The sequence below is a fragment of the Helicoverpa armigera genome, chromosome 6 (genome assembly GCF_030705265.1).
Source record: "Helicoverpa armigera isolate CAAS_96S chromosome 6, ASM3070526v1, whole genome shotgun sequence".
In the NCBI taxonomy this organism is placed as follows: Eukaryota; Metazoa; Arthropoda; class Insecta; order Lepidoptera; family Noctuidae; genus Helicoverpa; species Helicoverpa armigera.
In genome coordinates, this window is record NC_087125.1 from 3,438,656 (window position 1) to 3,464,452 (window position 25,797).

The following is a 25,797-nucleotide window of genomic DNA, read 5'->3' on the forward strand; positions in this document are numbered from 1 at the left end:
CACTTGAATGTGGCACTAGTCGATGTGGAATCAATGAAAGTGATCTTACAGGTCCAAATAAAAACCATTAAAAAGCAATACATAGTATGAAACGCAAATAACTTGGCTCTTAATGAAAAAAAAACAAAATGCATTCGATTTTCATTGCCAAATGTAAAAAGTAGTAAATGTGACATTATACTTAATAGTGAAAAACTAGAATTTATAAATCAAACAGTTTTCCTGGGAATCACTCTTGACAAAAAACTACAGTGGGGACCCCACATTACATCTCTTGCGGGTCGTCTTAGCTCGGCCGCCTATGCTATTAGAAAGATGAGGCAGCTAGCGGACGTAGAAACAGCTAGACTGGTATATTTTAGTTACTTCCACAGCATCATGTCGTACGGCATTCTGCTGTGGGGACGAGCTGCTGACATTGAATGCATATTTATCTTGCAAAAGCGAGCTGTCAGAGCTATGTACAACTTACGTAGTCGTGAATCTCTTAGGGAACTGTTTAAAAAAATTAATATCATGACCGTACCTTGCCAATTTATATATGAAAATATCATGTATGTTAGGAGAAACTTACATTTGTTGGAAAAAATATGTGATAGACATAATTATAACACTAGAAATAAAAATAAGATAGCTATCCCGCAGTTTAGATTATCTAAAGTACATACATCTTTCATGGGATATTGTGTCAAATGTTATAATAAAATACCAGACAACATTCTGGAACTAAATGACATGCGGTTTAAAACTCATATAAAAGCCACACTTTGTAAGCAAGCATATTATAAATTAGAAGATTACATTCAAGATAAAAATGCTTGGAAACATGCTGGTCCTGCTCCATAGGACATACTGACAATATCTTATTAATTAACAAATTAAAATTACACCAGCAAATAAAATTGTATTCATCTTTTGATTATTTGTTTGTAACTTTGTACCAAAATATAAACCAATTTGTAAATGTGAACACCATGTAGCATTTTAATTGTCACTTTATCCTCATTTGTCTTTGCGATTCTACATGATCTTCGCATGCTTTTACTGTATGTATCAATACATACAAATTGTAATATTATATTATTTTTAAAAAGAGTAACCATGGAGTTTCTTGCCCGTTCTTCTCCATAGGAAGCTACTTTTGGAATGGGCAACTAGAATCAAACTTAGTTATAATTTTGACGTTCATAAGTGCTTGTAAAGGCCTAAATGAAATAAATGATTTGACTTTGACTTTGACTTTGAAAAAATCCAGGTAACCATTAACACTGTCCGCTTCGAAAAAACGTCAGCAAAAAGTTATAAAAAATGTACCTCTAATTTGCAACTAAAACTATCAAGTTTACAATATCATCTAGTTTCAACTTCATAATCACGGAAAATCGGACACTCAAGGATATTATATTTTTTCATAACTACGACGAACTTTAACTACAGTTCGAAACTGCGGAACTACATTAAAATTTCAGTTTTTTCAGCCATATTGTTTTTTTCGGGAAGCCATAAAATGCAGTGTGAAATTGGATTTTTGCTGATACATGCATAAAATCACAATTCCGATCTCTGGTGAATACGGGCTGAAATTCAATGCAATTATGAAAAAACTTGATTAATGGGGTCCATGATTTTGGTCGCAGCATTGATACCTTTTTTCGAGGATGCCTTTATTAAGTTTGTTTTAAAATGTCACTTGTATTCTTTAATGAAATCTTTTTACTTACTTTTGAAGTTGACTGAAAGGATTTTAAACGTCATTACAGAATGATTAATTATTATCACGTTTTCAGATGATAACGTATGTTTCTGTCTAGCTTTTTGTAACTAGCTGTTGCCCGCCGTTTAACTCGTAGTCATAGCAAAACATTGCCAAAATTATTTTCCTGCTTTAGCTATAACATTATAAAAGTTTAGAGTGATAGAAAAAAAACATGGACCTTATTAGATCTTTTTAACTTGAGCTCCATAGGGAAAGAGAATTTCCGAAATTTTGCCATGGCCCTATTGACAACCATCTACAAACTAACCATGATTTACCTTAACCAACGCATATTATATTACTCTATCCGATAAATGTTCAAGAGCACTTCACATACTAACATCTCAAACACGACAAATACATAGCTATTAGCATTCAGTTAACAGCTTAGCCGCCATTAAGAGCTAATCGGATCTGATGTGCTATGCCATTGATTACGTGTATAACGGCCGGTAATCTACTGGGACTGTGATGGATTGTGATGGTGATATGTGATAGGTCCCTGGATTTATAGTAACTGGATTTACTGAGTCGAATTAAACTTTTTTGTTACAAAATGTAAAAACTAAACTAGGTATTGAGTTACTTCAAAAATATACAAGTGCGAATCCCACCGTTATTGTAATATGTGTTTAGTATTTGTCTATCTCATTATCTATCTAAAATGCAACTACCTGACTATCATGATTCATAGTGTATATCCTGGTGTTAAATTGGTGGACAGACAGACGTATAGCATTTTTATTAGTAGGGTCAATGCGAATGCGATAAGCGCACACGCACACTACGCTACAAGTCTTGCTACGGCGTAGTCTGATAGTGCTACGTCGCGTCGCGTAGTATCCATGCTTCTGCAATATTAATAAAAGGAATTCATAAGTACGTACTATCTTCATTAATTTTTCATAGTAAAATTAATAAAGACTAACGAGTAAATTACATTTAACAAAGTAAAACTTATAGGTATGCACATGTAGCTGAATAATAACTTCGACTAAAGTTAATTAAATCTCATACTTTGTGATTCAAATACCAAGATTCAGTTAGTAACTGTATCCATTTTAAACTATTTCATTAATTAATTTTGCAGAGCAAAGGAATAGTAATTAAGTTTTCAAATTCATATGTACTATAAAATGTATGAAATGTAATATGTACGTGGGTGGATGTAAGAAATATTAATTAGATTCACATGTATAGATAGGTAGGTATATCAATAAAATGTTTTACGGCGCTTACACACTAGCGCATTTTCGGCTTCGTTTTTCCCAGTGGAACGTATCGATGAATCCATTTTTTACTCAGTTACGGCAAACAATTGACAACTACCAGTTTAAAAGATGACAAGTGATACCACGCGACGGCTTCTCATATAGAAAATTGTCTCCTGCGTATAGTCGAACGCAAAATCTGCTAGTGTAAAAGCGCTGTTACAAATAAAATTATATATTTTTTTAACGTCGTCAAAAATCATCAAATGACCCCCCCGCTGTGGGGGAGCAGCGGTGAGGGAGTGTCAGACTCTTACTGACTAAAAACCGTCGTGTTCCGTCATAGGCCTTTTAAGTACCAGGGCTATCTCTTTCGAACAATCCCTACGTTTGTCCCAGTGATACTTCCCGTATTACCCTTAAAACCGCAGGCAATACCTAGCTACTTATAAATCACAAGCCAATACTCATTAATTACTCTTACAAATACGGCACCGTATGCTTAATTAATTTAAATAATGTTTAAATTAAACACAGTTATTAATAATCATGAAATAAATACCACCGAGCGTTGGTAGGTATAAAATTACTGTTTAACTAAATGCTTTTGAAAGCGTGTTTGATTTTATGCGGCGTCCGGTCCGTTCAGTGTAAATATTGGTCACTTTATTGAAATCTGAAATATATTATGATCATGTAAAGGAATATTTTAAAGTAATTAAAATGCCTTTACCTAGTATATTAACACTTTTAAAATTATGCTTTCACTCAAAAAATAAAGCTATGAAAGAGTTCATTCTACATTGAGTTTATTTTTTAAATTATAAGAAAAAAATCCTAGAATTTAATCGTTTGTCTTAAAAATCAAATGAAAACCCCCTTTTTGCAAGTTTGCTCAGAAGACTGGCACATTATTACAAGAAGTAAACTTTTATAAAAAAAAAACAAGATTGCTTCAAAAATGGAACGTGATTGCTTTATTTTTCACAACTAATGTAAAGCAAAGACTGAAAAACGGAACGTTGAAAGACACGAATGAGTCTCATAGATTTAAAACAAGTGAAGATATTGCTTTACCGAGCTGCGTCAGTGAAAAAGTGGTAACAATCAAACTGGAAAGATCTTTGTAAGAAAATCGAGAAGCTAATATTGATTTTGAATTGTAAAGTTACCTAGAATTTATCCTATTATGTATGTTTTTTACATTTTCATGCTGAAAATAATAGATGAATTTTAGATAATGGATTATATAGGCTACTTGTATGCATGTGCCGAAAACTGCTCCCTTGGGACGCAACTGAAACCGCGAGTAGAAGCTACTTTTACAGTATTTTTCGAGAACTAAAATTTTATAGATGCTGTTTCTAAACACAGTCTATGTATGCCATAACAATGCATTTCCTAGTAATAACTAATCACTCGATCCTCAAAATAATAATATTCACTGTTTGTGTTTCGAGGTACGGTTGAAGCCCAAACACTGCCGTTGCCATGGCAACGACTAATCCACTTATTTAGTTGGCGCTGCGTGGGTATTCAGAACTTCGGCCTGCATTTCAGAAATGCGGTATTATGACGTATGATGATAGATGCGAAGTTGAGTTAAGCGCCTTGTGGAGTATTGAATTTCAATGCAGGTGTTCTCAAGTTACGTGAAGAGGTATTAGTGTTAGATAAATAGATAGTAAGACCGCTTTCATACTAGCGGACTTTGTCGCGCATACACGATCGGTTTTACAACTCACGGAACATACAGAACGGGAAAATACCGCGTTTCTATGTGTCATCGATATAAGCTGTAAATTTTTGTGTATGGCCGTGCGTAAAACCGAGCGGAGGAGCCGCTAGTGTAAAACAGCTGTTATATAAAACCTGAGCAAATCTTACTTATCTGATATTTATAACAAGTATAAATAAATCCTATACTCCAAATCCGTAACTAAAATAAGTTATAACGAGAAAACTTCGATACACCTGTAATATCTCTCAAACTTTTGTCTGTACATTGACGAACCATTTTTTATACTTATACTCAATTTTTATGTTATAAATCTGATATTTTTTAGTGACGCACATATTTTTTACTTAAGAAAATGTTTGTATTTTGCGTAGTAACAGTATCTACTTACGTGAATTATGAAGGCACGATTTCAGGAATTGATTTAATCGCGTCTTAATTTTTTTTTTATACCCACTCTAGAGAAAGTTTAAAAAGCTCTTTAGTTTGGTCATCTCGGTGTCTGCCTTGCATCCCAGACATTAAAACATCCAAAACTTAAGGCAAACTGCCTCATTATTTACCCAATCATCTCCAATCAAAATAACGATATAGCCACCAACGTTGCAACTTGAACAAAAAATAGATTGCAATTTGAAAAAAATAGATGAACTGAAAAATTTTAAACAACAACACAGCAAAGTAAATTTATACAGTTTGTAAAAGAATAGTTGTCATCAATCAGTGTTGTATATTATCACCTCGCTGAGAGCGTCGATAACAAGGCGAGAGATAAATTTACGAGGGTCCAGCCTCGGGTCTAGTTATAGAGATGTGGCCGCGATATTTACTATCTTGATGTGATAAACAAGCCTTTGTAGAAAGTATTTCCTAGTTTCTGGGATTTAGAGGATTTTTTTAAGTTTTTAGAGAAGAAAGGCGCTTTGAATATTTTATTTGAATTATGTCCTTGATCCTTAAATGCCGAAATACTATGCTACTGCCAGGGATCTGGAATATCTATGTTGTATAGAAAAACACGTCGCTAATCTATATTATACAGCATTCCATGATGGAAAACTGTTGATCTTTGATGAAAATGATAATTTAGGTAATTTGGTTTCACTTGAATACGTATAACAGTCCCAATTCCAATGAGTTAGTCAGAATTCCATCCACCTCCACAGTCAAATGTCCTAGTTCATCCAATAAATAAATAAATAACATCAATAAAATTCACTCAACACTCAAGTTCCTTTACACACAAACTAGTGTAATCAGAATTGAAATCTACATCGTACGATGAGAAATAGAGATGTTTTCAAGTCTAAGCCCTTGGTCGACATCTCGGGTTTGCCGCTAACGTAAATCTTATTGGTATAACGCCGCCGCCTCGTACTCGTAAAGCTCAGTTCAGAACTCAAGGGAATCGCGCGCAAACTGAGAACTGAGAAATATTGTGGTGCAACGCGGAAGAGATTTGTTACTAACGAATTAAGGTACGTTTTGAATTGTTAATGCCGATTGCAACTACATGAAGTCGGCCGCAGCTACACCACTGGTTTGTATGTATTTTAAAGTAGCCACCATTTTTTTTCTTGGTCGCTAACTGCAGTACCTACCTATCTCAATATTTGCAGTAACGTTTTCATAGTCACGTATAGGCCTACCTATATACTTACCTATTAATGCCGAGAACCTTTAAAATTATAAAAAGTTCTTCAAACATACTTAACCACTCTTGTATAAACTGTTGTATAATAAAGGTTGAGGTAAGGAGGGCCCATTATTAATTTTATTTCAATATAGGTACAGCCAAAGATCATTATTCGGCTAGATATAAAAAGCGCGAAATATTTACTAACTTTCTACCCCAAGTCCTTAACTTACACCACAACACAAACAAGCTTTATCCACGTAAAACATTGTACAATAATAATAAAGAAACCGCCACCGCACATAACTTGACACACTACACGCCTTTTATTGGCGTTTTTATAGTGGCCTCACAATCGCGACTCAGCCACCTAAACTAGGATTTGGTTTTCTATCTGGACTTGGGTAAACTGTTTGTTTGTTTTGAGGGTACTATGTTTCAACTAGTGTGTACCGATCTGTACCAATAGTGTTCTGTTCCTTATTTGAACAAATTGATTTAAATTAAGTAAGTTGGTTTATTTTTATTTTTCGAATTTGGAATACGCCATTGGACCGTCATTTTGATTTTTATTAAAGGCATTAAAAAGCTCAAAAACAAGTGCACAAAGAAAAAGTTTAAATACTGATGTAAACAGATGGCTAGATTGATGCAATCCAAAGTAATTGATTTGGAAATAACTATCTTTTGGGCCATTTTAGGACTGCTGTCTTTTTGTAATCTTTGACGTGAAAAAGAGCGAATTTAATTAGCCCACTTCAATAAACCATTTTAACTTTGATTTTGAAACTTTTAGTTATAAAATTAACTAACATGTTATAACAATCACTTCTAACGTTCCATTTAGTACACCTTATGAGCGATAAGCGCCAATCAAGTTCTAACACAACAGTACAGTTAAGTCGCGTGCAACTCAAACTTTACCGTGTACAAAGTAGAGCCAGCTCTTAATAAACTAGAAGCTCCACAATACACCTATTTGCTTCGTAAGGTGTAACTTAGCGAGGTTGTATGAAGCTTGTGAAGGTAGAATATTATATTGGCTGACTATAGGTACAGCTAGTAAAGCAGTCGCAAGCGCGGCTGGTATGAACAATGTCTTGAGCTACGTTAGTTGTTCAAAAATGACACTGAATCAAATGACTTGCATGTGACTAATTTGTGTGATCGTAGCTCTTAAAGGGATGTTACCTACCAACCTATGTTGTATGCAGTTTTGGTGTTAAGAAATATATGCTGGTTAATTCTCAGTTATGAATTGTCTCATAGAAATGTGTAGTGTTATATTTAATTATTTCTCTCTGTAAGTTTACCCAGATTTAAAAAATAAACATTAATTGTCGTACCACCAAAACTTTTAAACCTCTATTGAACACTTGACTAAAAAATGTAAGGAAATGTCTAAGAAAATATTATCACTATGGGAAACAGTTTTGTTTCTGTCATTAAAACTTAACTGAAACAGTTAAGTGTGCGTGTGTCAGTCGTCCAAACTTTTGTTCCTAATAATATTTTCGAAAACACAGATATACTTAAGTCTTAAAAAAACTTACAACGAACTAATATTATGTACTACTTATATTATAATTCAACAAACCAACATTTACAGTGATTGCTTTTCACTTAATACTTGTATTTCTTTGTTACAGGTAAACAAACGCTGTTTTTGGCCGTATTCAATTTGTGAGTAACAAAGGGTTTGCCCAAATATAAAAACGTACAATGGAAACAATGGGGATTTATTTCCGAGATTCGATCGTAACCACTAAATGGAAATAATGAATGACCTTTCATCCATACGGGGAGTATTTATTAACCCCAATATTCTGTCTATCTATTGTTTTGTTAGGTACTAGAGATAGACATTACTTGTATGGGGCTAATGTCAAAAATCTATCTCTAGTAAGCAAATTATCAGACACTTAGATTATTGGGATAAACGGCTTCGATGCCTATCATCTCATTCATTGCACTAATTATGGAAAACCCACTCCAGAAACATGCGTATTTAGCTTAATTGGAGGAGTTAACAAGTGTACTGTGAAATGTACACCTACATAGATTAAACTTAAGTAAGAGTGTATTTAATTGAGATTATTATAAATGAATTATTTAGATTAGTGTTGTTAAATATTTAAGTAATGAAGTTACCTATGTATCTCAATTATTTGTCACATTTTATTTTACAGTTAAAAGTAAATAGCAAGTATTTTGTATCAGTAAAAGTTTTGAATTCCTTTTTATACCCCGAAGATTGAAAATTCTTCATTCATACAAATAAATAAAAGTGGCTCTAATTGGAAAATATTATAAAACTAAATCCCTTCCCGTTGTCTGTACAAATGCTTAAATCTTTAAAACTTAGAGTAGTATTAGAAAGAATATGAAACGTCTACTTTATATTGAACTTTTTTAAACGATTGACCGTTGGTGGAACTTTGATATATTTTGTAAATACATAGATAGTTCCGTTCCTGGTATTTTCATCAAAGGATATGTCTTTTCAGAAAAGAAAAACTAGCTAATATTTTTCAACGACATCATTTTAAAATAATATCACGATGTAAGTTAAGAAGATTAAATAAATTGATTTGATGTTCAACGTCAAATATTGTCTCCACAAAACTTGATACTGAACAAAAGAAAAACTAATAAAAGACGATCAAAAATAATTAAATAAATACCTCAGGATACAAAGGTCACGTATGGCACGAACAATGAAGGTTCTATCTTTTCTTAGTGACGTTAAAATAATAGCAAGTTAGCAAGTTTCCGCCAGACCGAAACTGTGGCAGAACAAATATTGAATAGTGACGGAACTAAGGGGAAATTGAAATGGCTCATAGTGGTTTTACTGAAGCAAGCGGTCACAGTTGAAAAGTGACGTTGTTAAATAGACGAGTAAAGTAAATCGTAAAATAGTATGACTTCTCATCACTATCGTTATCATAGGATACCTCATCACCATAGGATACCTATCTGCTGCTAAATACAGGATTATCCACTGATTTCTTTAAGCAATGCTTAAAATGTAATTGCGTAAAGAATTTCATATCAAAGATGGAGAAAAATTGTAGCAATCATTATTACCTACATACTTACTTATTCAAAATAAGCATGAATAAGTTTACTAATAACTCGAAAACGCTAAATATTACTTCTGCCAGGTATCGTATTTCAACGAAAACTGAATGTTTGCGTCCAATCGGTAATGTGAATTTTCCTTTACTTTGACTCGGAACCAAATTACCAATCGGATAGCAAACTTTCAAATTCGGAATGTTGGCTGCTATGTATCTGGCTGGAACATGGAGAACATGACTAACAGAGGTGCCAAAACAGAAAATCGCCTAAGAAAGTAGCGCGCCAAAATGCGGGTGAGCGGGGAACGAGGAATGTTACAGGTTACTGTCTTTGCCTTCTTTGGACCCGACCAGTTTTTGTAATAGCAAAAATCGTTAACAGATATCGCAAAGAATCCGAATGCCTTGTTTGTTCAATCGTAACTGATTGTTTTGGTCATGTACTTTGACCTCGAAGAAGTCGCCTGACCTACCTGCATTATGGCATCTCCGCATACTTTTCCTTACTCCATGGGCTGGAAACATGGCAGAATATTAATTATGAAGATAGATTCAAAGGCAAAGACTTGAACTGTTCGGGACTCCGATATGATAAAGTTGACGGGATTCTGTAGACAGAGCTTTGTGATTAGTGGGACTAATTGAATACTGGCCAGTATTTCTACTGGTATTCGAAATTCAATATTCGAATTTGACATGGATGTTCTTTTTGGTTGGTTTTTGTTTTTCTCGTTAGGTTCTATTTACTTTTTATGGTTTTTGTGCGTTTGATTTGAATGGCCTTTCTATGACGTTTATGAATCTGTCTTTTCATGAAATAGATTCAATGACGTATGACAGATTCATGTCCGTATACTTCTTACTTTAGAATTTTTTATCATTCATTTTTTATCGATTGATTTAACTAAGATGGTTAACCTCAATAATCATATTAACTAACATCAAACTCAGTCTCCGTCCAATTATACTAAAGCCCTCGAACCAAACAATCCGTCGTGATTGAAAATGTATACGAACTAACTAAGTTACCGAAGTAAGTGTAAAGTGGGTCGAAGCAGGGTTATGCAACTAACTTAACGTTACTTAGAAACCATTGGACTGATAAGAATAACGTAGGAAGTTTATCAGAGTGCAGGTATAATGGTCTTTGGTAACTCGACCCTAGAGACGGGTACAATTAAATTACTAAAGCAATGTATATCATCCACAAACATTATCTAAGTAGTTTTCACTTGCAAAAGTAGGTTATGGCTACTTGGTTTCTAGAGGCGACCCTAGTTTATGATATTTTTGAAGACTATCACAGTTATATCAATAAATCCAAATCAAAACCAGTGCAACCAGTGAGCAATGGAGATTCTGCGATGTATCTGCTAAAAAATAAAAGATTTTCTGCTTGCATTTATGTTTCCAATTATTCTCTACTGTTGTGTAAATCTATTGATAAAAACCCAGTTTGGATCTACGTGATCAACATTTAACTTTGGTCGCCTCAGAACTTTCACATCACGTAGTTATCACATCAAAGTAGTATAAGGCTTTACTGTATCTGCAAGCTTCACCACAGTTGTGCTTGCAAAGCCTGGTTTGTACACAGTACCTCGTTCAGTTACAGATCTCGTTAAATAACTCTTCTTTTAGGATGTTTTCTAGTGACTTCACTATAGTGATAATTTTTGAACAAAACAGTACTGCGTAAGGCTTCAAATGGCTGTTTTCGAAGCACATGTCAGGTGTTCCCTGTAAAGGGCAGGCGCCGCACAACCAAAACTGTGGTGAATCTTGCGCATATAGCAGAATCCTAACGCCTAAGTTCACCGACAACATGAACGTCTGTGTTCGTTAATTTAAAACTTAAACGCGAAAATTCATTCGAACAGTTGTTTTAAGAAAACTGAGGTAGGTACTTATGCATATGTTGTCGGTGCCATAGCGTCATCTTCTTCTATCATAAGCTGTTGTTACGTGTTGCAGTGGCGAGTCCACCGGGAGGCGCGGGCGCACCGCGGGAGGAGGCGCCGCCCCGCCCCCCGCCGCCTCCCGTACCCCGCAACGGCACCCCTCCCAGTAAGCACGGTTATAGAACTATGGCGGTTGTGGCGATAGGGAGATAATTAAGCATCATTTATTTATTTGTGATACATTATACCTGAAATTTTTCGTTTACGGAAAAGAAATAAGCCAATTAAGATCACTTTTTGTTCGTTGCCTATATATAATACGTTTTTTTTTTGTATGTGCCTGTGTAGATAAAAAAAAGACTTTTAAAAACAGTTCAGGCATTTTCGAGGAATTGAGTAACAAAGGCATAAAAAAATATCAGAACTAAAACCTCCTTTTTGAGAAATTGACAGAAGAAGAGGAAATCGTTTTTAAAATATTCAAAATCAAAATGACCTAAAACATTGTACTATCGTGTAAATTAGACTTCAAAACGAGTTTCTACTACATTAACAGCATTTGAACTGCAGTGTAAGTAAGGTTTTCAACTGAAAGGCTTGAAATTAACCATTTCACTGAAGTTAATAAACTGATTTTCGAGTTCAATTCAAGGAAAAAGCGTGCAGTAATTTTAAAATGTTCGTTTTGCACGTGAACGAACTTTTTTATAGTTTTTTACATGTGAACGAATTCCATGTAAACATACTTCATTTTATTTGTTTAACAAAACCATATTTTAATTATACATATTTTGAAATGCATAAAATATTTTGCGAATTTTACTGACTTCGAAACATGTATGATATTTTTCCTGTAACACATAAAAAATAAAAATAAAATAAAACACCTGGAGAATTCCCGGAAAAATATATAAACTGAACAAACATTAATATTATTTAAATTGATTATTATTAATTATATTTTATTTATATTCTTTATTATAACTATCGCCACAGCCGCCATGTCTCGTGCACGTTAAGTTTCGTCTGTCGTCGTTTGTATTTCGACTCCCGCGCATCCAAGATACACGCTTGCGTCATTTTATTATATCTGATGGTTTCTACTCCTTTACACAAACCTCTGGCCGATACTGGCATATTTTTTGAGCGTTCTCTTTTTAAAATAGAAACCTAAATGTCATTTTCGGGGTTTTTTTTCGGGGTTTTAATTCACATACGGGGTACAACTTTAAAAAGAGAACGCAAGCATTGTTTTTTTTTTATTCTTTATAAACATAATAAACCATTCGGGCTTCTTTATATGTATATTCTATTTTAAGCGATAAAGAATATTATGTGTAAAATCTCTTAGACATTCTTCTCTATGTAATGGTGGGATTCGGTATGACACGGACAAGTTATAATTTAAACTTACATTAACTTAAATTCACTGTAGGTATACTTTCAGCAATAAAAAACACTTTTACAAACACCGTGACTTTAAATCGTGTGAATTGACAGGTATAACGTAATCTCTCACAGTGCCATTTTGGCAGATCTACGAACATCCCAACATTGTACACAAATAACATTTTCACTAGGTATACCATGAAAAATGAGCTCCTGAAATCAACTAGGTACATACTACATCATTATTTCCACACACATGTCATAAACACTACATTTCACAGCATTTGGGTATTCACAACTTAGAGCATTGAACCAACCGGAGCCACGTTGAGCTCAAATCCGTATGCGGAAAATGTTGCCAATTTACGACCGTAAAGTGAGGCTGGCTAGCATTTAGCCTGCGGGAGGTCTCGTAGCGTACCAATAGACGATAGAATGACCGTGATGGTTCCAGTTGGATAAATGATCTAAGACTCACAATGGACATGATTTTATCCGAAATATACTGGCTTTTCTACATTTTCAATACCTACATTGTTTATTCAAAAACTGCCGGGTTTACAGTGGCCGTAAATAAAGCAATACAATAAAACATCCCATCTGAACATACAGGTATACTGCAGCTTTGATGTAAATATGGAACAGTTTTTTTAAATAATTTTATTTATACTCTTTTGATATTTATTCATATCTTTTTTTTTTCTGCTTAATTTTTGACGTATTTTTCTGAATTTTTACATTACGGTGTACACGAAAACTTTTTTTTTATCATAATTAAATAATTGTTGTTTTATAACAATGTACCTACGTACTTTTTTCTATCCTTATTTACTTAAAAATTATGTCTCAATTCAAACACCGCCATCATTGTGTTTTGCATGAGTTTGGCGGACAAATGTTTACTTCTTATTAATTATTCTCTTACACTCTGTTAATTTTGAGTACATTCGTAACATCTTGTAAATATTTGCCTATTCATTAATGTGGTGTTGTTTCTTTTGTGAATGGTAGAAATCTGCGTGCGTGTTTTAACCATTACTTACTTAATTTGTAATTGTTTATCTAGAGTTGTTCTTTTGTTTGATTAGTGGCATGCTACATTGTTTTTCCATTGCGATTTTTTTTCTCCAGTTTTCAATCATCTTGTATACATTTAGTGTAAGTTAAGGGGACCGATCGGGACAAGAAATCGCGCGTGACAGATCATTTATTTATTTTTTTAAATGAATACATTCGGTATGACAGAAAATCATCCTCCCCTTATCCTCATTCCTCAAAAAATCGTACATGTTAGACCCATATTTTTTCCGGCGTCCGGTTCGTTTGCGGATCGTTTCCACATAAACGCGGCTGTTAAAAGCTTAGCACTCCAAACAAACCGGTTTAACGACCGGTTTACTGCCCAAACGTGAAAGGTGAGCTTTTCACCAAAATCAGGTTAGAAAAGTTATTTATTGCGTTTACAATCGTATCCTCGAAATAAGATTTAGTTGGGTTTATCACGCTGTATTTGAACTGGTATAAGTATACTTTTATACGTTTCTTAATCGATATGAGTTATTCATTCATTCTTCTATCAATTGATAGGGATAACAATATGAAAAGTCTTGACTTGATATTTTTTCATAGTCGAATAATTTTAGACAGCCAGTATCTATCGGGTTCCCCAGGTACCTGGGTTGAGAAAGTCAGATTGATAATTGCTGCATGTAATACACTAGTATTCAGCCTCATTCAATGAAACTGAAAGTTAACATAGTTGGAAATTGGGGAAAGGATGATGAACCCAACATCCAAGCAAGGGTATGCATACTTACAAATGTATACCTATTCTCTATCCTAACATTCCCGCAGTAGGCAATCCGTCACGACCACTAAGATTACGCTATTAATAAAAAAGAACGGTCCTATTACTCTAGCCAAAACGCAATTTACTTACACACACATTATTAATAAGTTATTTGTAACACAGATTGCCTATTTACTTTCTGATGGAAACGGTAGTTATTTATGAAACATGTTGGGTTTCAGGGTACCTAATTTATAACAATTTGTTAGGCCAGTTGCCCTGTCGTAATGTTGTTAATATTATACATATATCTGACCAATTGCGGAATAAAGCTTATAAATAAAGTAATAAATAAATACATAATTACAATTTTAATTTAAACAATTTCAGAAAAGTATCGTATAAATGTTAAAAGAATTTTAATGTTCCTGGTATAACTTCGATTGACTTATAATTTTAAGTATGAATTTTCATTTTTTTTTAACATATAAGTTACATTTTTAAATATTAATTAAAAAATAAAAAACATTTAAAAATATTATAATTGTTTTTTAGAAAATTTTCAGTGTTTGTTTAGGTTCAATCGCTTCGGAAAAAAAAACACATAAAGCATAAATGTATTTTTTCATAAAAAATTAAATATCGAATAACTTAAAAATTCTCCACACTATTCTATACAATGTGTCCCGGGGATAAGTGACCGCCCGAAATTTTTTGAATATTTGTACAAAATTAAGGATAATTTGCTTTATATTTGGGACTTACCGCCTTTGGTTTTTTTTTATGATTTTTAGTAAATACTGTGACGTGCTGCAGTTTTTTTAAGATATTTCCTAAGTTTTTACATCTTTTTAAATTCTTTTTTCTTTATTGACTAGCCGACATCATAGTTTATCAATTAAAATTATCAAACATAACAAAAATGTAATAAAACATTTATTAGAAAAAAAAGAAAATAAAAATTCAAAGAAAATAACGCCTTTTTTCAGTTTTTTCAAAATAAGTCCAATAAATGCCCCCTTAATATCACTTTCTTTTAATTTGATAAACTACATGATATTTCCTGCAATAGCTCACAACAATGTTTGCTGCTATTTCAAACAAATGCAAAAATACAGTCAGTTGAAATTTGAAAAAAAAGAGCAAAGCCTGTTATTAACAGGCCTGACAATAAATTTTTTTTAATGATTTTTTTCAAAAATATAAATGAAATTATCCTTAATTTTGTACAAATATTCAAAAAAATTCGGGCGGTCACTTATCCCCGGGACACATTGTATAACCAGTGACAATGTTAATATAATAGAACTTCATATGACAAAGCAATCGAAGTTCAAATATAGACGGTCGTTATCTCCATGCTTGTCGGCAAATATCAAAAGAACTAGATATTAAAGTCGGTACAATAGAATAATAATCTGCACTTTATTTATTCTTGAGAAATACTTTTGAAAATTGTGTAGGAGCGTTGACTTTTCATGTTTGAGTTTGAAGATATTTTATATAAAATAAGACAATTTAATGCAATTTTTCATACGATTATATATAGTAGTGATACCTGCTATTGCAGGTTATTTACCACCACTGGTACAGGCGTATCTATCTATCCAACTTTCTGCGAAGAATTTAGTTTGGAGAATTTAAATAACAACACTATTAATCATGGGCCTCTCTCCATCTTTTATCTTCTTTAATTCTGGCAAAACCTGATCCTTATTATCATAAAAAGTCACAGTTAAGAATTTCTGTATAAACCTTTTTCACAAGCCGATTTCGAATCCTGAAAAAACATTACAAACAGCAGAATTTCTCTGAAAATAATATTCAGTGCACGATCAAATTACAATTTCAATTTGTCTAGCGCCGGCAATGCAATTCTGGGTCCCTCCCGTTGCCATGGCAACGGGCGCGTCAACAGACAGTAGATAGGATCTTGGGTGAAACGTAACGGTATCGAGGTACTTGAGTACTTGCAAGTTTTCACTACGTTTGCAAAAACTAAGACAGTTGACCTACACGTTGTTTCTGAACCTCTTTTGTTATGACCATGGAGACATCGTTTTGAAAATAGAATGTCGAAGCCAAATACAAGGTGAAAAGCACGGCTTTATTTTTTTAATTTAATTTATTTATGTTCTTAACTTAAATACGATTAGCCAATTACGAAATATTTATTGTAACCATTATAATAGTCAAACATTAGGCGCACGGCGCCTTTTTCTCAAATTTATTATTACAAGAGCTTTAAAAAAAGAATTACTTTCAAAATCCTAACTTAAACGTAATTGAATGTTTTTTTTTTCTCGTAAAAAGTACAAATAATAAAAAAAACTTAAGAACAATTTTGAAATGGAGGCAATTATGATTTTGATTGTATTTACGATAATGTTTTGTCTTGCTGAGAAAATAAGTGCCTATCTTATAAAAGTAATCTACAAAGGGACAAAAAGCAAGAAAAAATATAACCAGGCTTTGTTTTAGCCTTATTTTGTGATTTTATTTTTGAGTTACAAGAAAGTATGTACCTACGTAATTAAAATAATTGTAAACAAGAAGAAAGGTTCTTAGAATAGTTTTAAAAGACTTTAGCAGATATTATGAACATTCTTTAGCCACGATTGTACGCATAATTTTGTATCCGAAACACGTTAGACAATTTAGGTAGTTCTTAAATCTCAGATTACAGACAAAGTAAATAAAATCACTAGTAATAAAAACTATGGGGTTTCGCAATTCCTTTAGCAAAGAGTCCAACATAGTTTATGCTGGAATTCTGCAGGCGAAGCTCAAATTGTGAAACAAATGCCGCTCGACAAGGCTCTAGGGACACTAAACTTACTTGGCACCACGAAACCCAATTAACCCGTGTAGAAAATACTAGGGAATTTAAAAGAAAATCGGTTTTCTCTATCCTCTATACTATAACAAAGCTATGTGATTAACTCTTTAGTGCTCATGGAGATAAAAACCTCTTTACATTATCGTTTTCTTTTCTCAGGTCAGCACGGAAGTCTAATAGAAAATCGTGAGTATATCAGTCAAAATAGAAGATTTCAATAACAGAATTAACACCAAATCTATTTTCTTTATAACACACTAACAAAGAGCGCTTAATAAAAATGGTAACGCAAAACGCTGCATGTTTTCAAACTTCTAGCTAGACTATTGTGACATCGAACGCTAAATTGCAGATTAACCGTCAAATCCGTAGCGGACCCCAATCGGGGTCTGAACATCAATGTCACCGTAAGCTCGGTTTAGACCCCAATTGGGGTCTGCGAATCAGTCATACACTTTCCTAATTATTTACGCTCATATAAGGCGGCCAACTTTCCGAAAACTGAATGCGGGACTTAACCTTTCGTTAAAAGGGGGGGGAGGGGCATTGAAAAATGATCGGACGGAACTGATAAAATAAAAACCGTAAGCCAAAAGCTACAATTTAACCTATCAATATCGTGCCACAGCGTGCACTAATGTCTTATTTTCAAAATCATTAGGCCCCACGAGTTCAGTAGAAATAAAGAAAACGAGATTATATTATAGGTAATCTCGTGTTCCTGCACTGGTGTTGTGTAGAAGTGTGGTAGAAAAATAGGGATGCGGGACGCATATAACGTTTTGCGGGACTATTTTACTAATAATTTCAAAACGGGATTTCGTCAAGCATTGCGGGACGGTCCCGCAGAATGCGGGACGGTTGGCCGCCTTACGCTCATATTTATTTTCTTTCCAATCAAACCACATTTGTGAGTACTAAATAAAATAACTAAATAAATTTAAATTATTTTTACGCATTCAAACCTTTCATATTTAGCATCCCGTTAGAAATATACCTTTTTAAAATCCAATCGTAATTACCGGGAATTCTGATCGAACTCGCCATGTTTGTTTACATTAGTTGTTTTTTTTAAATTTGAAGACGCATAGACAAGATGGCGACGGTGATAGAAGTTTTGCATCGAATGATCCGATTCGTTAAAATAAAGAATCGATTTAATAATTTTATATTATTTGATATTATAATATTACTAAATTGCACTTTTGTATACGGTACCATAATCTGAAAATAAATTAGGAAAAGTAAAATGACTTAATTTATTTTGAAAAAAAAAATGCTAGAAAATACGTTGTAGCCGGAATAAAAAAAATCTTCGATTTTTAGGGTTTCCGAAGACGGCAAATGAAGACTTATTAATTTCTTCGGGTGTTTTATGTGGAGGATTCCTGTAGACCTGCCAAACTTAATGGCGATTCGTTACTTCCAACTTTTTAACTGAGCGGCAAAGCTATTTGACGAGAGCCGTAGTTAGGTGTAGTTATAGCAAAATTTTATGACGTTTTTATTGTTTGAAAGGGCAACTAGTTCGCTGTTCATCGAAAGCTGGTCCAAGATGGAAAGATGGCCGCCGCCGACTTATTTTTAACCGACTTCCCAAAAAGCAGAGGTTTTCAATTCGACCGTTTTTTTTGTATGTACGATTTTGATGATTCTTTTTTTGTTTGATAGCGTATACTTTCGAGGTGGTCCCATTATCATCAGGTCATGATCTGATGAAGAAACCTTGAGAAATTGAGGGCGACTTTCGAAAGTTGCAGAAAGACATAGGTTGAAATCTTATCACTCAGGTGTTTGCCTGGTAGCATTATTCAACAGTGAAGGCTTTGAGCTGACCTGATGATGGAGATCAGTGAAGGTCGAGGGAACTCGACAACTGAATATTTAAACTTTCTCGTGTTTGTGCTTATATTATTCGTATTTACGAGGCCTCTGCAACAGTGAAGGAGATGGAGACGAGAGAAGTTCGGTTATCGAGTTCCCTCGACCTTCTCTGGTCTCCATCATCAGGTCAGCTCCAAACCTTTACTGTTTCATAGTGTTATCAGACATACATCTGAGTGTCAAGTTATAACCTTATCTATGCTTACAATTTTCGAGAGTTGCCCTCGTTTTCTCAAGGTTTCCGTCATCAGATCCTGGACCTAATAACAAATATGGGGAATATACCCTTTCGACCAAAACCAAACATCCAAATTGAGAACCACCTCCTTTTTGGGATTCGGTAAAAAATATTTGGTGACTTAAATCAATCAATTATTATTATTGTTTCTCATCATCAAATAAGTACATTACTTTGGTAGTTACAAATTGCATTATATTTCAGAACACCAGGCTTACCCTCCGCCGAAACAAAAATCTTAGAATTGTTGAGAAATAATATAAGAATAAATTAAAATTCCGTAATGGGTAATAAAAATTCAATTAAAGTTAAAAATTATTACGAATGACGCAACACCAAAATAAATAATACATATAAAAATTTAATGCTAAAAACTTTCATAAAACTTAAATATCTCTTTTCTTAACAACAAAAACAAATTGAACCTATAATTTAAAATTAATAAATAAAATTGAAATAAGTTGCTATTAAAAAATAGGTATATATAAAATTGGTATTCGATTATTTATAATAAATATCCGATTTAGGTATCGAATGCACACCGCTGATTAAAAAAAAAAAATACTCCATTCCAAACTCTACTTCTTTTTGATCTTGTAAATTGTTCATTTTTATTGTGTATTTTATGTGCTGATTTTTTAGTTATTGAACATAAATAAGTGCACGAAATGTATTGCAACGGATTGAAAATGTTATAAATATGACGTTTGTGTTGTGTTTGAGAAAGTGATGCGATTATTTATTGGTAAGTTTTCACCAAATTTGAAATGCCTAACTTTTCGAGACTTAAAAACACCGTAATTATTATCTTTTTCTGAATTAACTGACCCCATTTGACCTTTGCACGTTGTTGTCAAATAAGTGAGCTCTAAAGTTATAGTTAAAATACTTCTGATCAGGCATTACGGACTTAGAATTCATGTGTTGAAAGTTAGTACAAATTTTTGACTTCCATGTCGCGATTCAAAATTCCCGCCGAATCAACGGTAAAGTAATATGTCAAAATCTTGTCGAGCAGAGGGGTTAAAAAAATAAACGTAAAAGTACTGGCAACTAACAAACGCAGTTCTGAATTCGAAAATTGCACGTGCAGGTTGCGTGGACCCCGTAAAATAAACTGACCAAATCCGTGAATCAATGATCGGGATTCAAGTTTGGAATTCCAGATTTAAAATGGCCGACATTCAGTTCATATTATTCGTTCGTGTTTCATTGGAACGGGATTTTTGCGTTTTATTTGAAAGCAATTTTATGTTTTATAAATTAAATTAAAATAAATAAAGATTTTAATTGGACTTTTTAATGAAATTATTTATTTAATGAATACTAATTTAAGTACCTACATAATATGTACCTACCTAGTATGTTCCTTTTATTAAATTGAAAGGATTTGAAATTAAAATTTAAACATAAAATATTACCAACCTATTGGCTATTAACGATATACCTACACGATATACACGATTACAACGATACGTTACTTATACACTACAAATAGAAAGTGAATTTACTACGGATTTTACCACGGACTTTTGTACCTTTTTTTGATGGACTACAACAATTTCTTCTCACGTTCTTACCTTCTTCGTTTTTCCTATACCTTAGTTAGTAGATTATTTCTTCTAGATGGGAATGCAATGGAATGTGCATGATTTTATATAAACTAGGAGATTGTACCATATTATTTGTATTGATTGTAGACGTTTAGATTTATGAATCTGCATGTGAATTGTGAAAGTTTTATTAGATTAGGTACTTGAATCACGGGAATGCGATTTTCGGCTGTATGATATGTGTAGTATATAGATTCTTACTGTATGAAATAGCAAAGTTTTGGATGTTTTTATTTTGTTGTATAATTAAGTTATCGTACTTCAAAATAATGTTTCCATTAAATCGCTAATTTGAAACTTCCAAAACATTGCTACATAAATGTAAAAACGCATCTACGTTTTCTTCTTCTCTCTTGCCATTCAAAATTCGACCTTATAGTAACTCGCACTCCTTTGTCCACAGAACAAGGAGCACTAACGATAGTGCGCCGCTCGTCCAGCCGCAGTAAGGCTGAAAGTTGCCCGACGCCCACTGACGAACAACTCGACTCCCTCGATTTGGATACCGAACACTTGCCCGCCGTCGACACGCCCGATGCGTGCGATAAGGCCGCACTTAGGTAAATATTTTTTAATAATACCTAATTAATTTAATGATTTATTTATTAATTTCGTAAGTTACAGATACAATAAAATAGTATTACAATAAAAAATGAATAAAAATAGAAGGACAATTTTGGTTAACCGAACTATCATAAAATAAAAATAAAATTATGCAAGAAATTATAAGTCGTGGCATTTACACTACTAATAATTCAACAACGTATTAGTATTAAACAATTAAGCTGAAAACGTGTGGGTAGGTACCTGGCTTAAAACCAGGAAACGGACATAGGATAGGACTATTTATGCCCGTCCGGTTACCTGTGAAGGCAGTAAGTTCCCTTGGGACACTGGTGAAACCGCAGTCGGAAGCTATAAGTAGTTCATAATTTAGGTAATCAATTTTGAAAATGAAATCTCATTAATTCTGTAACAATAACTAGCAATGTTAAGCAGAATATAGCTTTTGGAACCTTGAACTAAAAACGGAAAATCATTTATAAGCAAACCACTCGAATTTTTCACCAGTCGCTAACTCTATAGTAAAAGCCATTTCCCTTAGTTTAAAGCAGCCAAAAGTTAAACAAGCTTTATGTAGGTACGTATAAGTGGGAAGTAATACTTGTAAAGTCGACCAGCAAGTCATACATATACTTATGTTAGCTTAGGACGACAACAAACTTTGTAAGCCTTTTACACTTTGAATGCCAATATACCATCTTAAGATGTTCCGCAAATAAGTTTCAAGCGCTTAGGATCGAGAAAAAGTTAATGTAACTTTATCTACATACATTTATCTATAGGAGCCCACTGAATTAAAAAAATCAGCACTGTTGCCAAGCTATTAAGACTAACTAAATATTCATATCTAATATTATAGATGCGAAAGAGAGTTTTTTTTTTTGTTTTCTTTCACGCAAAAATAACTGAAAAAATCACAGCTATACGGATATAGATGAAGACACTTGTATGCAAATTTTATCCATACATTCGAAGTTTTCTTGGTAACCAAGTAAGACTGGGAAATCTTAATTAGAAGTAGTGATAAGCACAATGCAGCCAAAAGTAAGTTTTCCATGCGGACGAAGTCGCGGGCGAAAACTATTTATTAATAAAACTACCTCTAGTCGTATTATGCGACGCGATATAAAAAAGGTAACTACAACTGAAACCATGGGACACAGCTAGTTTTATTTTTATCTACCCGTTGTATCTATCCTTTTGATAATATTTTGTTGAAAAGACTTCCTACAAAAAGGGTTTACTTATCTTTGTTTCTGTTTTCAGTTCTGAGTATTTGGTTAAAAGATTGTCTAAGTAGGTTCTTATACTTAGCTGAATAAAAGAGGAAAATAACGCAGTTCTTATTAAAAGAAAAAGAAAGTCGATAATACTGGGGTTGGTCTGTTTTCAAATACCTACTTGATAAATACTCTTATCGTATAAATTGGCCTAGTTACTACGCGCTGTTTAAGTATCTAAACGATTTTTGTAAAGATGAAAATATTTCATTTATTTATTTCTACTCTAAAGGCTATAAAACTACTGAACTAATAAAAAACACTCACTTTTGAGAAGATTGACAATTAGAAAAAGAAATGAAAATCGTGTCAAAGCTTCCATATATTTATGTTCACCAAATCGTTCCTTATTCGTAAAAAGGGTTCACTAAAAATAAATACAAAATGTAGGGAAACAAGAAAGAATGCAATACAAATACGACGAAGGCCAAGGACGATTTCATTAAAGTCACCATCATCAATCTCGAATGAAACGCCAGAAGATTGGTACTTAGTATAATTTATAGTTTAATCTCTACCGAGTTAATGAAAGACATTTGAGACTCTTTAGTTCTTTAGATACTGGGTAGATATGTTAGAGTCCTATGTCAAGTGATATGTTATTGTTCTACCATCTAACCATCTATGGATTTTAATGGTTTGATAGTAAGTCAGGAAAACACCTATGTCAAACCCAACGAGGCTGACTTAGCGTATCAGCGATTAAAAGCAACACCAAATAAAACTTTACAAGGACCAATATAATTTTGTTATATTATAATTATGTATGTGGTGGGTGTAAAGATGAAGGAAAACATCGTGAGAAAATCTGAAATCGGCAATCTACCTTGAGTAAGCGTGCAAACAAATGCCGCATGGAGACCCTCCTCCTTTTGTGAAGTCCGTTAAAAAGGCTAATGATGATAAAGGTTTCATGACCTACCTAACGCTAGTCAGTGATTCTACTCTACTTAATCATCTCCTTCAGCAGTCAGATAATTTTCGAATACCTGCATCAATTGAAACTCCAATAAATCACAGCGCAACTCAATAAACTGTCATTATTATCATCCTTACCCCATTCAATGATCAGTAAAATAAAGTTTGCTTTCCCGTTCAATTGTGATGGCAATAAGGTCAATTATTCCGGATGATTTCGTCCGGCACCGGGGGAGATCGGAACGCAACCGGATTGCTTTTAAACGGCTTACGTAGCTTGGGAATTGATATTGTTCGATAGTTATCTGTGTGCTTGTTTGTTTTGCGAAGTTATTTTCGAGTGTGAAGGTGGTTTGTGATCGTTTTGCGGTTTGTATATTCTGCATAGGAAAAGAATAACTGATACCAGTAGTTTCCCTCGCACCAAGAAATAACTACTTCCCCTAAACTAGAATGAAAACAAGCCTATGTCCTTTTTCAGGCCCTTGGGTCTTTAAGTACCAAATTTCATTTGAATCAGTTGAGTAGTTTTAGCATGATAGACAGATAAAGTTATTTTCGCATTTATAATATTAGTAAGAACTAATTCGGGTATGATGAAACTAAGTGCAAATATTTAGAATAGAGTACCTACAACAGCATGAGTTTAGATATTTAGCGCATTTCAATGTGTCAGTCTGTCTGTTCCGATGAAGTTTACATATTCCGCAAATTACTACCGACTTGTGTCTGCCATACATACGAAATGACATGGGATTTAGAATATTCTAGTTACTGTCAATATTTGTTCGGTTACTGTAAAGGAAATGTTTGATGATATAGCAAAATGCAGTTGAATATTTATTGATTTATTTTGCAAGGTTTTTGGTTCTAGTAAGTATCAAAAGTTCTTAAAGTGAGATTAAAATAAATACGTGAATATAGCACAACTTCCCAAAATAGCAGTACGGGTGGCTAATTTTAAATAAATAGCCTGTACATGCATTTTTTTGTCACGGCTCTTGAAATCGATGAAAAAATAAACACACAACTTGCAGGCATCGACTTCTAGAACCATGACCAAAGTTTTATTAATACGTCGTCAAAAATCAGTCCACATTTTGTACACGAGGCTCTTTTGTTCAGCTATTGGATATCTATTATTAATACAGGTGTAGTAGTGAAACCCCTGAGCTGCGAACAATGGCAGATATTGGTGATGGCAGATCAAACGATCTAATGTAACGTGATTGTGATCGGCTCACTGGTAACGATATTACAACTGATATTACACCATATTAGCTATCTTTAACTATAGATAGTTTTCAAAGTATACTTTTCAACGTTTACATATTTGAAGTACTTCTTCTATCTATGCTTGTATGCCGCTAATTAAAAAACAATAGAAAATCAATTGTGTCTCGCATATATCAATGGAGCACTGAGCATACGAAGGATTAAAGGTGCAACGGCATGTGTTTTTATGGTAGTAGTAATTGCGGCTCGTGCACTATCATATATTCTGCGAAGCTGGATTATCTTAGAGAAAACAACCGCCGAGACTTAATGAATCGATTATAGAAAAACATATCGATAGACAGTGCTTTTGTTTTTAGTGCTTTTTACAGTCGTAATGACGACTGTAAAAGTAAAAAGCACAGCAACGAACTATCATCAAATCTTACGAACTATCTTCAACTATCATCAAATAATATTATTCGACAAGATGAATATATTAACAGACTGAACATAAAAAGGTACAATAAGTAATTCAAATAAAAAAGACTAACAGATATTCACAAATTGTTTCCATTTAAAAGAATCAAAAACAACACAACATTTTCATCGTTTATGAGCTTAATTAATAGAAATGTATGAAGTATTCGAGACAACTGTTAGCAATTAATTTGTACACGGCGAACATATTTTCCAACTGAAACTAAACTCTTTTGCAAAAAAAGCGGGCACCTATGCGAAAT

The 25,797-nt window shown here is 33.5% G+C and overlaps 1 protein-coding gene across 11 annotated transcripts in view; it reads left to right on the forward strand.

Annotated features, from left to right (window-relative positions):
* The window catches only part of Pde1c (Phosphodiesterase 1c), a 455,862-nt gene that overhangs the window by 380,533 nt on the left and 49,532 nt on the right, over positions 1-25,797 (forward strand). For 5 of the 11 annotated variants that reach the window (XM_049835880.2, XM_049835870.2, XM_064035225.1 and 2 more), the window contains 3 exons: positions 11,399-11,491; positions 17,502-17,528; positions 21,481-21,637. In XM_049835880.2, coding sequence (XP_049691837.2) covers positions 11,399-11,491; positions 17,502-17,528; positions 21,481-21,637 — 277 coding nt within the window. The remainder of the gene's footprint in view (positions 1-11,398; positions 11,492-17,501; positions 17,529-21,480; positions 21,638-25,797) is intronic. The other 6 variants (XM_049835881.2, XM_049835873.2, XM_049835882.2 and 3 more) reach the window with 3 other exon arrangements.